Here is a 16,762-nt window from a genome sequence, read left to right as displayed (position 1 = left end):
CCTAAACCTAAACCCCATACTTGCATTCGCCATAACTGTTTCTCAGGCCTACATCAGAATCATCAGAATCATAACTCTTCTTATCACGATTTTCGTTACAATCTTCATAAAAAAACAGTCTAATATTGAGACGGGATATTACCTAGCCTCTCTAAACATCAAAAATGGTCTCATCAAATATAAATTCCCCACAAATAAAAGATCCAGATTCGTCCACTTGTTCTGTAGACATGCATTCAGTCCTCCACGGGTCAGAACCTGGAATCAGCCCATACCGCACCATTGATTGTCATCGATTTCTCCAGAGTCCTGGAAATAAGGCCTCGCACACAGGGAATTAGACAACAGCCACATAAAACTAAAACAGTCACACAGGTGAATGCAGCCCATAACACAGTGATCATAACATTCTTCCATTTTCCAAACGTACTATCAAACCCAATTAGTCAGAGAAGTATCCACCCCAGAGTTCTGCCAAACCGTGAGCCAGGGTGTTCAAACCAGCTGAGGCTTCGGGCACTGATTCGTCCGGAGCTGTGTTATTTGGGATGTAAGCACAAACATGGTCCTGATAATCACGCATACTTCTCCCTTTTCAGCCATTAACATAATAAATGCAATTCTATTCTGCCAAGCCATCCAGCTGGTTGCTTCAGTCTGTTCTGCAAAACCTTTAATAGCATCTCTGGTATTCTTGTTAAAGCGCTGTTGATTATCATAAATATAATTAATCCAGTCCACGTTCTTATTGAGAGTAGACCCCCCTGAAATGCTTAACTCTAATCCTGCTAGGATCTGATGTCTTGCTTTGACTCATCTGGCATCCCCCCTGGAACCCCAATGTTATCAATGTATACTTAGTCAATAAGAGACCCGGATGGAATAGCTCTTTTCTCCCATTTGGCTATACTTCATGTCTTGGTGTTGAATGAGTGTGAAAGGCATTACAATGGAGCATAATCCCGTCCAATCTGTCGGTAAAAGCTCGCCCTGACATCATTTCCCAATAGTACTGTACCGGGCCAAACGGTAATAATCTCCTCCGGTCACTGTAAAGGGAGGAACCTGGGGATTTAAATAATGCAAATCAATACAACTGTCATTATCTGGCATTCCTGCTTTTGTGAACAGCTTTACCATACCGGCCTAAACTCCTCTACCCAGAACCGTACTAGGGTGTCGACCAAGACCTGGTCATATCCATACCACAACCCTAGATCCTCCTTCATTTTCAGTTTAAAGGGTTAGGCGTATCTTTATGCAATACATCCCTCTCTCCTGATTACAATCAAAAACTCTCACCTTCACTATACTCTACCTTCTTTCATACTAGGTGAGTGGATTCATATAGCCCTCTCTCTCAAAATGAGCTATGACCTGTGTCCACGATCAATATGGGAACCTGCACCGATATATGCCATAATGGCTCAGAGTCCTAGACTGCCATGTAGTTAGAGACTCCATTTTGGTCTACATAAAACTCCATTGAGAGATCCTTCCCAACCTCTACTCTAACTTCCTGTCTACCCAGATCTAGGGATCTCTTATGCTTATTTTGGAACAAAATCATCATCGTCTAAACCATGGGCCAAATTACCACTCTCCGCATACTCAAGTAGGACGTGCTGTATCAGGAATATGTCACCCACGATAAAACAGCTCAGATGAACAGCTTCCATGTGAAACCCCACCCTCTCCCAGAGAACACATCACTTAGCAAGAGCCAGACATCTTCACTTCTATGAACAAAAACAGGGGTGAAAAGACAGGGAGGGTTACTTCATTCGAGAGATGGCCCCCGGAATTCTGTTAATTCCAGTTCTCCTCTCGAACACTGTTTATTGTTCGACAGTGTCAATGTGTCTTACCCTCCCGCCGTGCGATATGAATCCGGGTAGCTCTTTCAGCTAGCGGTCACCAGGAGCCCTTGGTATGGTCCCCCCAACAAGCCTCTGGGACTGGATTGAGTGACTTCACCTGTAGTTCACCTGTAATGCATAAAATCCTGGACATACAGGCTTGGTTAACAAACAGTTTCTCATATGTTTTATCTGATTATATCTTTAGCTAAAAAATGTTTTTATTTATTTTTTATTATTAGTTTCTTATCCAATAGGCCACTAACTTACCCACCCCCCTTTTGATACCTGGCTCTGCCCAGGTATCAACCTTATAAACCCTAAATAATGACTTAGGTAGGATTAGTAAATTATCCTTATTTTCTGACATTATCATGTTTGTCCAATTCTCTCTTGGGCATCCATTCATCCCAATCCTGTATGAATTCTCTGTCCAGTGGCTTATCTAGTTTAAGAAGTATCTGTGCTATTTATATATGTTCTTAAATATATATATATTTACCGATTTAAACAGTAATTCCTTTCTCTCCTATCTCTCAAAATGTCACTATCTAAAATCATTGATTTTAGAAAAAACATGTCTATAAGTGGCCATCTCTAAAGTCCTTACATTTCCTTACTCAATCTATCTTAATCCTTACAATAATCCTAAATCACCACAGATGTCCTATATTCCTGTCAAATGTAATACTATTTAAAAGACCTCCTAATGGTTAACCAGAGCCTGAACAAATGCTAACCATATCAAAATCCTTCCTACACTTTACAAGCTCTTTACTTCAGGGATCCGCAGTATTCTATCTGACAATAACATGGAATACCTTATCTATAGTAATTTATCACCCCTATTTATTCTCTATGATAAATATAACTATTTCCTGTTGTAATATCAAATCCATAATAGCCAATTCAAAAACTTCACAGCTAATATTGTAAATCAGCTTCAGTGATTCAAACAATAATTCTAAACCCCAAACTAACACTCCATTATAACTACTTTACCTTAAAATTAGTAACCCCACTGACCATAATTCATTATACAAATGGCTCTCCCCCGGGGCTGATCAGACCCCAAAAGATAGCCACGATAAGGTCAAAAGGTCATACCATATTAGACATAAAGAACCCTTTATCCTTAAAATAAAAATAATCACCTGTGTAATTAAAACCCATAAAATAAAAACTCATAAGGTTCCATATGTGAGCATCCTCTTTAAAATACCTTTGCACTAAAACAAATAGTTCTAACAATTGTTTTGTGTGTATATATTTGCAGACCTTTTTCAATTTGGTCGTTTATGGCCGCTCTCTCCCCCACTCTCCCCAAAATTATAATCCCAGGAGGCTTCTAACAGTGAGACACAACACGCCTAACTAGCATTCACTATGCTACTTCGATTCAGAAACTCAATAAGTGAACTATAACTAAAACCTAATGATAATTCCCCTTTGACTCAAATCATTAATCATAACTTTTAAACATTGTCAACGTATATGTTTACTTAAATGAACATGCTACCCTTAGATACAATTAAACCTGATAACATTATTATCCAATGTATTACTTTTTCCCTCTGCCGCAAATGTCGTACATTTCCCAGTGTAAGAAATCCGTAATTTAATCCCAGATATTTAATAAATATGCATTCGCATTCTCCCATGGCTCCTTTAATTTACTTATTTTAGGTAACATACGCTTACATACTCTAAGCGCACATTTAAAAAAATCTATTGACCCTTTATTTAACTAGGCAAGTCAGTTAAGAACACATTTTTATTTACAATGACGGCCTACCCCAGCGAAACCCGGACGACGCTGGGCCATTGTGCACCGTCCTATGGGACTCCCAATCACGGCCATATGTGATGCAGCCTGAATTCAAACCAGGTAGTGCAGATAAATCAAACCTGTATAGACTATTTGGGAATTCCACTTTAATTAACCTGAAGGCAGTGCTGTGGGATCTAGGTTAATGTAGGAATGTTTAGATTGTCACATAGACAGAAAGAAATCCATTTGGATATTATGGTCACCTGAAAAGATTTGTTCGGCAATTTACTTCTTAGTTAAGGGGAATGATACAACGATATCCAATCAGTGGAGATTGGCTGGATATCAGAAGATTAACCACTTCTTACAAATGTGAGACAACGTTGGACCTCAATGGAACATTTTGTTTTTATTCTTTACCAGCAGGGGTCACTTTTCCCTGAGGGCTGAAACCACATGGGATTCCCGTGAAGGCGGGACTTCTGTCAATACTAGATCAGTGAAGTGGGAGTTGGACTCAATGATCTTGCTAAAGCAAATTGAATTGATTAATCAATGTTAATGATAAATTAAACCTGTATAGGCTATTTTGGAGTTAATCTTTAATTAACCTGAAAGCATAGTGTGGGATTTAGGTTAATGTGGAAAAGTTTAAAAATTGTCTTATTTGTAGAGACCAATGAATTTGGATATAATTCACAAAGATCCACCTGAAAAGGTAAGTCTGTCAATTTTTACTTCTTAGTTAAATTGAATGAGACGACGATATCCAATCAGGTTGAAATTGGTTGGATATGATACAGTTTACCCCATTTCAAGAAAGGTGAGCATACGGTGGATGGAAATATATATATATATTTTTTGAAATTACTACCGATTCATCACCACCAGAGGAGATTCTGATAAACTGAAATCAAACGGGAGTCCACTGTTTTCTAAGGCACACTGTGTTTTTAATATTTTGTTTATTTTTTCTCTATTTTATTTTTTATTAACCCCTCCACCACCACCCCTCCTCCTCCTCGGAGGACACATATCTTAGTTTTTTACAGCTTTTTTGTAACATATACATACATTATACATATACATGGTAATTTTATATAAAGCAGTCACATAACAATAATACAATACCAAACAAACTCTTTAATCCCAACCTTTAGCCAATCTTAGCCCATCCCACCTATAGCCATAGACCACCCTCGTTTGGTTTCCATGTGCCATATATTTTTAATTGTGCTGCGATGTTTTAGACAATTTTTGAACCTATCATATATTATCAACAAATGGTGAGCTAACGATAAAAACCTTTCCCACAAGTATTATTATATTATTTATTGACTGCCTATGGCTTTCAAAATCACCCAACACTGCTATTTGTAAGGTTAATTTTTTTGCATGTTGTGATTTTTTTTTACTATTCCTGAACCTGTGACCAGAGACAAGCTACAGTTGAAGTCGGAGGTTTACATGCACTTAGGTTGAAGTCATTAAAACTTGTTTTTCAACCACTAACAAATTTCTTGTTAACAAACTATAGTTTTGGCAAGTCGGTAAGGACATCTACTTTGTGAATGACACAAGTAATTTTTCCAACAATTGTTTACAGACAGATAATTTCACTGTATCACAATTCCAGTGGGTCAAAATTTACATACCGTGCCTAACCCTAAGTTGACCGTGCCTTTAAACAGCTTGGAAAATTCCAGAAAGTGATGTCATGGCTTTAGAAGCTTCTGATAGGCTAAATTACATAATTTGAGTCAATTGGAGGTGTACCTGTGGATGTATTTCAAGGCCTACCTTCAAAACTCAGTGCCTCTTTGCTTGGCATCATGGGAAAATCAGAAGAAAACAGCCAAGACCTCAGAAAAAAATGTAGACCTCCACAAGTCTGGTTCATCCGTCGGAGCAATTTCTAAATGCCCAAAGGTACCACGTTCATCTGTACAAGCAATAGTACGCAAGTATAAACACCATGGGACCACGCAGCCGTCATACCGCTCAGGAAGGAGACGCGTTCTGTCTCCTAGAGATGAATGTACTTTGGTGCGAAAAGTTAAACTTAATCCCAGAACAACAGCAAAGGACCATGTGAAGACGCTGGAGGAAACATGTACAAAGTATCTATATTATCCTCAGTAAAACGAGTCCTATATCGACATAACCTGAAAGGCCACTCAGCAAGGAAGAAGCCACTGCTCCAAAACCACCATAAAAAAGCCAGACTACGGTTTGCAACTGCACATGGAGACAAAGATCATACTTTTTGGAGAAATGTCCTCTGGTCTGATGAAACAAAAATAGAACAGTTTGGCCATAATGACCATTGTTATGTTTGGAGGAAAAAGGGGGAGGCTTACAAGCCGAAGAACACCATCCCAACCGTGAAGCACGGGGTGGCAGCATCATGTTGTGGGGGTGCTTTGCTGCAGGAGAGACTGGTGCACTTCACAAAATAGATGGCACCATATTTTGTGGATATATTGAAGCAACATCTCAAGACATCAGTCAGGAAGTTGAAGCTTGGTCACAATGGGTCTTCCAAATGGATAATGACCCCAAGCACACTTCCAAAATTGTGGCAAAATGGCTTAAGGACAACAAAGTCAAGGTATTGGAGTGGCCATCACAAAGCCCTGACCTCAATCCCATAGAAAACTTGTTGGCAGAACTGAAAAGGCGTGTTCAAGCAAGGAGGCTTACTAACCTGACTCAGTTGCACCAGCTGTCAGGAGGAATGGGCCAAAATTCACCCAACTTATTGTGTGAAGCTTGTGGAAGGTTACCTGAAACGTTTGATACAAGTTAAACAATTTAAAGGCAATGCAACCAAATACTAATTGAGTGTATGTAAACTTCTGACCCACTGGGAATGTGATGAAAGAAATAAAAGCTGAAATAAATCATTCTCAACTATTAATCTGACATATCACATTCTTAAAATAAAGTGGTGATCCTAATTGACCTAAGATTTTTACTAGGATTAAATGTCAGGAATTGTGAAAAACTGAGTTTAAATGTATTTGGTTAAGGTGTATGTAAACTTCTGACGAGGGGTAATACCAGAATAAATGATCTATTGATTCTGTCTTTTCGCAACAAAATCTACAGAGATGAGATTGTTGTATGCCCCATATATAAGCACTCTGTTGGTGGCAAGAATTGTATATAATAATTTTAATTGAAAAACTCTAAGTGATGAATCAAGTGTAGTTTTTTTTTGTACCATTTCATAAACCATGTGCCATGGAATTGGTACATCTGGAATTGGTACATCGAAAATCTCCTCCCATTTATTTTGCAACCCATTTATTTTTGTCGGAAATGAGAAGTTGTAATCTGTATGAAGGAAAAAAGGCAATTTTTGAACAAAGGATGAGCCTTTCTTAATAACCTACTAGAGAACCATTTGGGGTTTAAGTATAACTTATGTATGAGTGAATCTTTTAGTGAGAGGTTTAAAGCTTTAATATTTAATCATTTTATCCCCCCAAACTCATATTCATTGTATAAATAAACACGTTTAATTTTGTCTGGCTTAGCATTCCAAATCAAATGAAATATTTTTTGCTCATATGATTTAAAAAACGAGTCATCCGGAGTAGGCATTGCCATTAGTAAGTAAGTCAACTGTGATAGGACCAGAGTTCATCAATCTGATTTTCCATAAATTGACAAGTATTTACCTCTCCATGGTTGCAGAATCTTATCTATTTCTGCTAACTTTCTATTGAAATGAATTATTAAAGTTGATTTATATTTTTGAAGATGTGAAGACCAAGTATGTCTACTTCACCATCCGCCCATTTTGTTGGTAAATTACAAGGTAGTGTAAACACTTTTTTTTACGATACAATATGTAATATGGTACTCTTGTAATAATTAGGTTTTAAACCAGAGAGTCTAGAAAAGTGATCAAGATCTTCAATGAGACTGTGCAGGGATCCAGATTGTGGATTTAAGAAAAAAATTGTGATCGGCATACATTGACACTTTTGTTTTTATCCCCTGGATGTATTGATGGATCTAATTTTAATAGCTAGCATTTCAATTGCCATTATAAATAGATATGGAGACGATGGAGCTAAGAAACCTAAGGTAACTGAGCTAAACGACTACCGCCCCGTAGCACTCACTTCCGTCATCATGAAGTGCTTTGAGAGACTAGTCAAGGACCATATCACCTCCACCCTACCCGACACCCTAGACCCACTCCAATTTGCTTACCGCCCAAATAGGTCCACAGACGATGCAATCTCAACCACACTGCACACTGCCCTAACCCATCTGGACAAGAGGAATACCTATGTGAGAATGCTGTTCATCGACTACAGCTCGGCATTCAACACCATAGTACCCTCCAAGCTCGTCATCAAGCTCGAAACCCTGGGTCTCGACCCCGCCCTGTGCAACTGGGTACTGGACTTCCTGACGGGTTGCCCCCAGGTGGTGAGGGTAGGCTACAACATCTCCACCCCGCTGATCCTCAACACTGGGGCCCCACAAGGGTGCGTTCTGAGCCCTCTCCTGTACTCCCTGTTCACCCACGACTGCGTGGCCACGCACGCCTCCAACTCAATCATCAAGTTTGCGGACGACACAACAGTGGTAGGCTTGATTACCAACAACGACGAGACGGCCTACAGGGAGGAGGTGAGGGCCCTCGGAGTGTGGTGTCAGGAAAATAACCTCACACTCAACGTCAACAAAACTAAGGAGATGATTGTGGACTTCAGGAAACAGCAGAGGGAACACCCCGCTATCCACATCGATGGAACAGTAGTGGAGAGGGTAGCAAGTTTTAAGTTCCTCGGCATACACATCACAGACAAACTGAATTGGTTCACTCACACAGACAGCATCGTGAAGAAGGTGCAGCAGCGCCTCTTCAACCTCAGGAGGCTGAAGAAATTCGGTTTGTCACCAAAAGCACTCACAAACTTCCTCAGATGCACAATCGAGAGCATCCTGGCGGGCTGTATCACCGCCTGGTACGGCAACTGCTCCGCCCACAACCGTAAGGCTCTCCAGAGGGTAGTGAGGTCTGCACAACGCATCACGGGGGGCAAACTACCTGCCCTCCAGGACACCTACACCACCCGATGTTACAGGAAGGCCATAAAGATCATCAAGGACATCAACCACCCGAGCCACTGCCTGTTCACCCCGCTATCATCCAGAAGGCGAGGTCCGTACAGGTGCATCAAAGCTGGGACCGAGAGACTGAAAAACAGCTTCTATCTCAAGGCCATCAGACTGTTAAACAGCCACCACTAACATTGAGTGGCTGCTGCCAACACACTGACACTGACACTGACTCAACTCCAGCCACTTTAATAATGGGAATTGATGGGAAATGATGTAAATATATCACTAGCCACTTTAAACAATGCTACCTTATATAATGTTACTTACCCTACATTATTCATCTCATATGCATACGTATATACTGTACTCTATATCATCGACTGCATCCTTATGTAATACATGTATCACTAGCCACTTTAACTATGCCACTTTGTTTACATACTCACCTCATGTATATACTGTACACGATACCATCTACTGTATCCTGCCTATGCTGCTCTGTACCATCACTCATTCATATATCCTTATGTACATATTCTTTATCCCCTTACACTGTGTATAAGACAGTAGTTTTGGAATTGTTAGTTAGATTACTTGTTGGTTATTACTGCATTGTCGGAACTAGAAGCACAAGCATTTCGCTACACTCGCATTAACATCTGCTAACCATGTGTATGTGACAAATAAAATTTGATTTGGACAGCCTTGTTTTACTCCTCTTAAACGCTCAATACTTTCTGAGAAGTAACCATTATTTACTATTTTACATCTGGGGTTGCTGTACATAACTTTAACCCTTTGTATAAGAGATTCACCAAAATTAAAGTAGTCCAGGCATTTATATATACACATTCTAGTTGTACTTTATCAAATGCCTTTTCAAAATCTGCTATGAAGACCTGACCTGGTAAACTTCTGACACACTGGGAATGTGATGAAAGAAATAAAAGCTGAAATAAATCACTCTACTATTATTCTGACATTTCACATTCTTAAAATAAAGCAGTGATCCTAACTGACCTAAGACAGGGAATGTTTACAAGGATTAAATGTCAGGAATTGTAAAAGACTGAGTTTAAATGTATTTGGATAAGGTGTATGTAAACTTCTGACTTCAACTAAATTATCCTGTACAAGATTTTGTACCGAATACATTACGTTGTTACAGGTGTCAAGCTTATGGGCACATGGCAGCAGTGTGTAGGAGGGAGGTTCCTAGGTGTGAGAAGTGTGCAGAAGGAAATTTATTGTATGCCAACCTCCGTTAAACGTCATCGAAGAAGAATTCTAGCATGTACACGCTCATTCATGCTCTTTACAAACCGCTTATTGTTTGACATGGGCTGCATTTCAAACTCATAAAAGACACCCTCGTCCACTTAACCTCGCTGATGCCCTTGGCAGAATCACTGTCACCATCTTGGACGTCGGTCCAAACGTCGGTCCAAACGATTAGCCAAACAAGGGAAGTTTGCAACATAAGCCCCTCAGCCCTCATTCTTGATTGAGTTTGCAAGTGTACAATTATGTTCAATTCGGGGCCTGAAACGCCCCATAATTCCATTTGCGATGATTGTACATCCAGTAAGAAAATTCAGCCAAAACTTAAAACCTCAACGGCAATATGGAGAAGTCAAGAGTAAGTCAAAACAAATGTAAAAAGGTTACAAATTATGCTGCTAATGCACATGATGGCACAAACACATCTCATAAAAGAAATAGTTTTTGTTTGGTTAGCTTTTGGAAATTTTTGAAATAAAAACATTTTCCTTCTTCAGAAGTTCCAGCTAAGCAGGCTAACATTAGTTAGTTAATTTGCTAGCTATTATACAGTAGGTGTATATTAATAATTATATAGTTTATATAAGTAGACATGCAATCAAAATTGACTGTAGCACATATAAAGCAACCACAACCTACCGGTGGCTGAAAACACAATGAACGAGTTACGAATTTCCAGGCAAGGGCGGTCCATTTAAAAATCATTCCTTCCTTCCTTGCCCTGCAAGTGTATACTCGTCCGAAGTCCTGATACGTCATCAGAAGTGTCCACTTAATTTGAGGGCTGAGGGGATAGGGTGTATTTTTTAAGTGTTTGGAATGCAGGCATGGATTTAATGGTAGTTTCTCGCCAAATTGTTCATGTGCAGGCCATCAAATCAAGGGCACTCCTTCGATTTAAAGTTGTTTTTTGACCAAAATCTAAAAGTGTCAGTTTGTCACTTTCACGAGGTTGAAGTAATATCATGTTCAACTACATAAGACATTGGCTCGAATGTAGGTTGTGCCTTTAGATTTCAAGATTATGAACAACTACGGAATCTTTTTTCACTTCTCATATTGACTTCTCAAACCCCGGCATGGTTTGTTTCGCAAATTCCCGGAAGTATCGCAATGTTGCGCCTCTGAGTTTTAGAAACTCTGTGGTTTAGCCATAATTATGACTTCGTGACTGAGGTAACTAGTGACTACCGCTCCAAGTGTGTCCCATATCCGCATGTGGGAGGAGCTGTTTGGGGTGTTGTGGATCTATCTGTAAAGGGAAAAAAATTCAGTGGGAGTGATTGTCAGCTCTTTTGTTTCTTATTGACATATTACAGTTCATATTGATACGAATTGAAATAGCTAGCTATAGCCATGCCTGGAATAGATAAATTACCGATAGAGGAGACATTCGAAGACAGTCCGCAGGTAATATATTTCACGCTATGCTCTGTAGCCTGCTAGCTTTATATCTCGTCTTTGTGCCTTGCAAAAGCGCAGCAAAAGCTAGCCCTGCTAACTCGCTCGAGCAAGCATCAAGAGTTGTCAAATGGCTCAAAAAGTGATAACTGGCCTCGTCATATGGTATTATCTATTTATGCAACATTATTAATAACATTATTAATATCGGCCTTTGCACCACCTGCTAAAAGTATGCACGCTAATGTTTTTCTAGTGAAACACATCACACTGTGTTGATGAACACATAAATTAGCTACTGCCAGGTTACGTGACCATCCTTACTCTATCTGGCTGGCTACTGTTAGTCTCTGGGCAGGGTGCACCACTTTCTCCTGCCTAGGGACGAGGTTGCCAAATAACAAAGCACAGAATGTTTAATGAAATTACGTTTGAACATACTCTACCGCATGTTGTTGTCTGTGTGGTTGGTCCTTCAGCTGGTCGACATGTTTTTTTTTAATATCCACAAGGCACTATTATTTACCCGACTTTTTGGAGCGCATGTACTGAGGTTGACATTTCACCTGGCACATGCGCAAACATTCCTTACCCCAGGATACTTCAACTGGTGATAACCCGGGAGAATAAAAAAAAGGAGCACACTCTGTTGCTGCGTAGATCTGGTAGATTTATTGACGGGACAAGTAAACGATCAGATTTATGCTGCAACAGAGCGCTCCTTTTTTTATTATCCTGGAAAGACACCAGTTGAAGTATCCTGGGGTAAGGAATGTTTTGGGGATTTTCAAGTCCCACAGTCTAGTACCTGATTTCCCCTTTTTCATTTAAGATGGGCTGAAGCGAGTTTGGGTATACCTTCGTTCCATTGATATGCAGTACCAGTCAAAAGTTTGGACATACCTACCTATTCAAGGGTTTTTCTTTATTTTTCTAATTTCTACATTGTAAAATAATAGTGAAGACAAAACTATGAAATAACACATATGGAATCATGTATTAACCAAAAAAGTGTTAAACAAATAAAAAATATATTTGAGATCCTTCAAAGTAGCCACCCTTTGCCTCTATGACAACTTTGCAAACTCTTGGCATTCTCTCAACCAGCTTCATGAGGTAACCTGGAATGCATTTCAATTAACAGGTGTGCCTTGTTCATTTGTGGAATTTCTTTCCTTCTTAATGCATTTGAGCCAATCAGTTGTGTTGTGACAAGGTCGGGGTGGTATACAGAAGCCCTATTTGGTAAAAGACCAAGTTCATATTATGGCAAGAACAGCTCAAAAAAGCAAAGATAAATGACATTCCATCATTACTTTAAGACATGAAGGTCAGTCAATCTGGAAAATTTCAAGAACTTTGAAAGTTTCTTCTAGTGCAATCCCAAAAACCATCAAGCGCTATGATGAAACTGTCTCTCATGAGGACTGTCACAGGAAAGGAAGACCCAGAGTTACCTCTGCTGCAGTTACCAGCCTCAGTTCATTAGAGTTACCAGCCTCAGAAATTGCAGCCCAAATAAATTCTTCACAGAGTTAAAGTAACAGACACATCACAACATCAACTTTTCAGTGGAGACTGTGAATCAGGCCTTCATGGTCAAAGTTTTTCAAAGAAACCACTACCAAAGGACACCAATAATAAGAAGAGACTTGCTTGGGCCAAGAAACACAAGCAATAGACATTAGACCGGTGGAAATCTGTCCTTTGGTCTGATGAGTCCAAATTTGAGATATTTGGTTCCAACCTCCCTGTTTTTGTGAGACGCATATCAGGTGAACGGATGATCTCTGCATGGAAGCATGGAGGAAGTGTGATGGTGTGGGGATGCTTTGTGCTTAGTGGGACTATAATTTGTTTTTCAACAGGACAATGACCCAACACACCTCCAAGCTGTGTAAGGGCTATTTGACCAATTGAGATGGTTTGAGATAATAATCTAAAATATATTTAGATTTGTTTTACACTTTCTTGGTTACTACATGATTTCATATATTATTTCATAGTTTTGATGTCTTCACAAATTATTCTTCAATGTAGAAAATAGTAAAAATAAAGAAATACCCTTGAATGAGTAGGTGTGTCCAAACTTTTGACTGGTACTGTATATTCATGTCATAGCACACCCTGCACATGAAAATGTTATTTTGTAAGGGGTATGCAGTGGGTTGAAAGCTATGTCACCAACGTATGTTGTATCAGACATTTCAAACAACACCCCCAGCTAATGCAATAACAGTCATTGTATTTCATTTAAGAGAATGAACCAGATTTATCAAGGCAACCTTTGGCCTAATTTGACTGGGTGCCAACGGCAGATTGAGGTACTTGTTTTCATCTGTAACCCCAGTATGATCCATGTGAGCGCAGCGAAAGTTCACTCCGTGAGGAACTAATGTGCAGCGCTGTATTTGGTCTCCACCGCCTAGCTCATGCAGCTCTAAGAACAAAGGAATGTTTGGGCCAAAAAGAGGGTCCGACCACTGAGAGTTGAGCTAATGATCAACATCTACATAGGTGTGAATTGCAGTATATTACCAGGTGCCATGTACTCAGGTAGAAGCCACATGAGCCTAGTCCAAACAAAGAAAATCATGTTTCAAAGCTGACACGTGCATCCAGGTATAATTGTGTGGGTGAGTCAATTTATTTTAACGACATTGTTTACCATGATTTAATACATGTTATTAACAGTGTGCTCCATTTTAAAATACACTTTATTACATGAAACAAAATGTTTAGCCTAAGGGCATTTTCATCGAAAAGGACCCGTGAGCACCAACATGTAAAGTTCTTAGGAGCATATCAAATTGGGGGTTAAATGAAAGCGAAGACTATGTTTTTGGTAAATGAAGTCAATGATATCTTTTTTTGACAATTTTCCATCTTAAAAATATGGCATAAGTTCATGGTTTCATTTTCTCGATGAACAGATGGAAAGGGGTTCTTGGACAACATCTACCAGAAAAAGTTTTAAAGGGAATCAAATGAATCAAAACACAATCATGTTGACGTAAAGACCCCTACCAACCAACATCAACACTTATCTATAGTGTAGGAGAAATTGTTTACCTTCTGTAAGTTTAAGATATGTTGCCTTGTAATTCTGTTACCAAAAACCCACATCTTTAATATATGTTCTAATGTCTCTCCCTTACAGAAGTAACAAGTAATGGTAGACCTACCAATGGTAGACCTATAGTGATTTTACTGATATCAATTTTGTTTATGAATTATGAATTGATTCAAACTCGTTACCTCTCCCAGCTCTTACAGACACCTACCCATGAGCCCCCTCTTTCCATTTACTGTAACCAGCATCCTCACCCACTGAGCACCAACCAACACCGGACGTTCATGGACATTGAACATTTGGTCAGTCCACCCTGGCCTTGATGTTACGTTCACAGATGGACTGGACCAAATCGGAACGTATCATAGATGTATGTTTCATAAGTTTGGATCGTACAGTACAGTGGGTAGAGTAAAGTACAAAACAGTACCGAGTACAGTACTGTGAGTAGAGTACAATAAAAAAAAAGAGTACAGTAGAATATTGTAATGCCTTTTATAAATTGTTTTTGGCTTGACTATGAGCGCTGCACGTGCACAGAGAGAACCATCACATTCATGCATTTTCATTTTCGAAGCATTTGATATGTCATCCAATCCCTATCAGCTACTGTACTGTATGTAGCTAGCTACCTAGAGTATCCAACAAAACATGTACAATACTATTCATAGGCTATTCGTCAGTCTTTCCTGTCTGTTGCAGAACAGTCTGGCTCTGAACAGCGGTGTCAATGGAATTAGGCCATAGAAATAGAATACATTCCATTCTAGTCATTCTATTTCTATGGTTGAGGCGCTATACTATGTTAGAGTTGGTCATATGGAGAAAAATCCATATTGCGATAAATTGCCTGAATTAATGCGATAACAATAAAGTGCACCACAATTAGAAATATTTATTATCCTTTAATCTACGACTCAGTGTTGTCGTACTCGAGACCGTTCTCGAATCTGGTCTCAAGACCACATATTGAGTGTCTCGGTCTTGTCTCAGTGTCAGATACATTTTTACTCGGTCCTGGACAAAGAGGACTCAGGCAAGACCAGAGGAGTAAAAAATACACTGCTCAAAAAAATAAAGGGAACACTAAAATAACACATCCTAGATCTGAATGAATGAAATATTCTTATTAAATACTTTTTTCTTTACATAGTTGAATGTGCTGACAACAAAATCACACACAAATGATCAATGGAAATCAAATTTATCAACCCATGGAGGTCTGGATTTGGAGTCCCACTCAAAATTAAAGTGGAAAACCACACTACAGGCTGATCCAACTTTGATGTAATGTCCTTAAAACAAGTCAAAATGAGGCTCAGTAGTATGTGTGGCCTCCATGTGCCTGTATGACCTCCCTACAACGCCTGGGCATGCTCCTGATGAGGTGGCGGATGGTCTCCTGAGGGATCTCCTCCCAGACCTGGACTAAAGCATCCGCCAACTCCTGGACAGTCTGTGGTGCAACGTGGAGTTGGTGGATGGAGCGAGACATGATGTCCCAGATGTGCTCAATTGGATTCAGGTCTGGGGAACGGGCAGGCCAGTCCATAGCATCAATGCCTTCCTCTTGCAGGAACTGCTGACACACTCCAGCCACACGAGGTCTAGCATTGTCTTGCATTAGGAGGAACGCAGGGCCAACCGCACCAGCATATGGTCTCACAAGGGGTCTGAGGATCTCATCTCGGTACCTAATGGCAGTCAGGCTACCTCTGGCGAGCACATGGAGGGCTGTGCGGCCCCCCAAAGAATGACTGACCCACCGCCAAACTGGTCATGCTGGAGGATGTTGCAGGCAGCAGAACGTTCTCCACAGCGTCTCCAGACTCTGTCACGTCTGTCACATGTGCTCAGTGTGAACCTGCTTTCATCTGTGAAGAGCACAGGGCGCCAGTGGTGAATTTGCCAATCTTGGTGTTCTCTGGAAAATGCCAAATGTCTTGCACGGTGTTGGGCTGTAAGCACAACCCCCACCTGTGGACGTCGGGCCCTCATACCACCCTCATGGAGTCTGTTTCTGACCGTTTGAGCAGACACATGCACATTTGTGGCTTGCTGGAGGTCATTTTGCTGGGCTCTGGCAGTTCTCCTCCTGCTCCTCCTTGCACAAAGGCGGAGGTAGCGGTCCTGCTGCTGGGTTGTTGCTCTCCTACGGCCTCCTCGACGTCTCCTGATGTACTGGCCTGTCTCCTGGTAGCGCCTCCATGCTCTGGACACTACGTTGACAGACACAGCAAACCTTCTTGCCACAGCTCGCATTGATGTGCCATCCTGGATGAGCTGCAC

General features: G+C 40.3%; 1 protein-coding gene across 1 annotated transcript in view; it reads left to right on the top strand.

Annotated features, from left to right (window-relative positions):
• Positions 1–11,237: 11,237 nt before the first annotated feature.
• LOC139413243 (DCC-interacting protein 13-alpha-like) overlaps positions 11,238–16,762 on the top strand; it is a 32,657-nt gene continuing 27,132 nt past the window's right edge. Inside the window, exon 1 of the mRNA XM_071160384.1 lies at positions 11,238–11,409. Within this exon, the coding sequence (XP_071016485.1) occupies positions 11,356–11,409 (54 nt within the window). The 5' untranslated portion in view covers positions 11,238–11,355. The remainder of the gene's footprint in view (positions 11,410–16,762) is intronic.

The sequence above is a fragment of the Oncorhynchus clarkii genome, chromosome 7 (assembly GCF_045791955.1).
Source record: "Oncorhynchus clarkii lewisi isolate Uvic-CL-2024 chromosome 7, UVic_Ocla_1.0, whole genome shotgun sequence".
Taxonomy (NCBI): Eukaryota; Metazoa; Chordata; class Actinopteri; order Salmoniformes; family Salmonidae; genus Oncorhynchus; species Oncorhynchus clarkii.
This window is presented reverse-complemented; position numbering and strand designations above follow the sequence as displayed.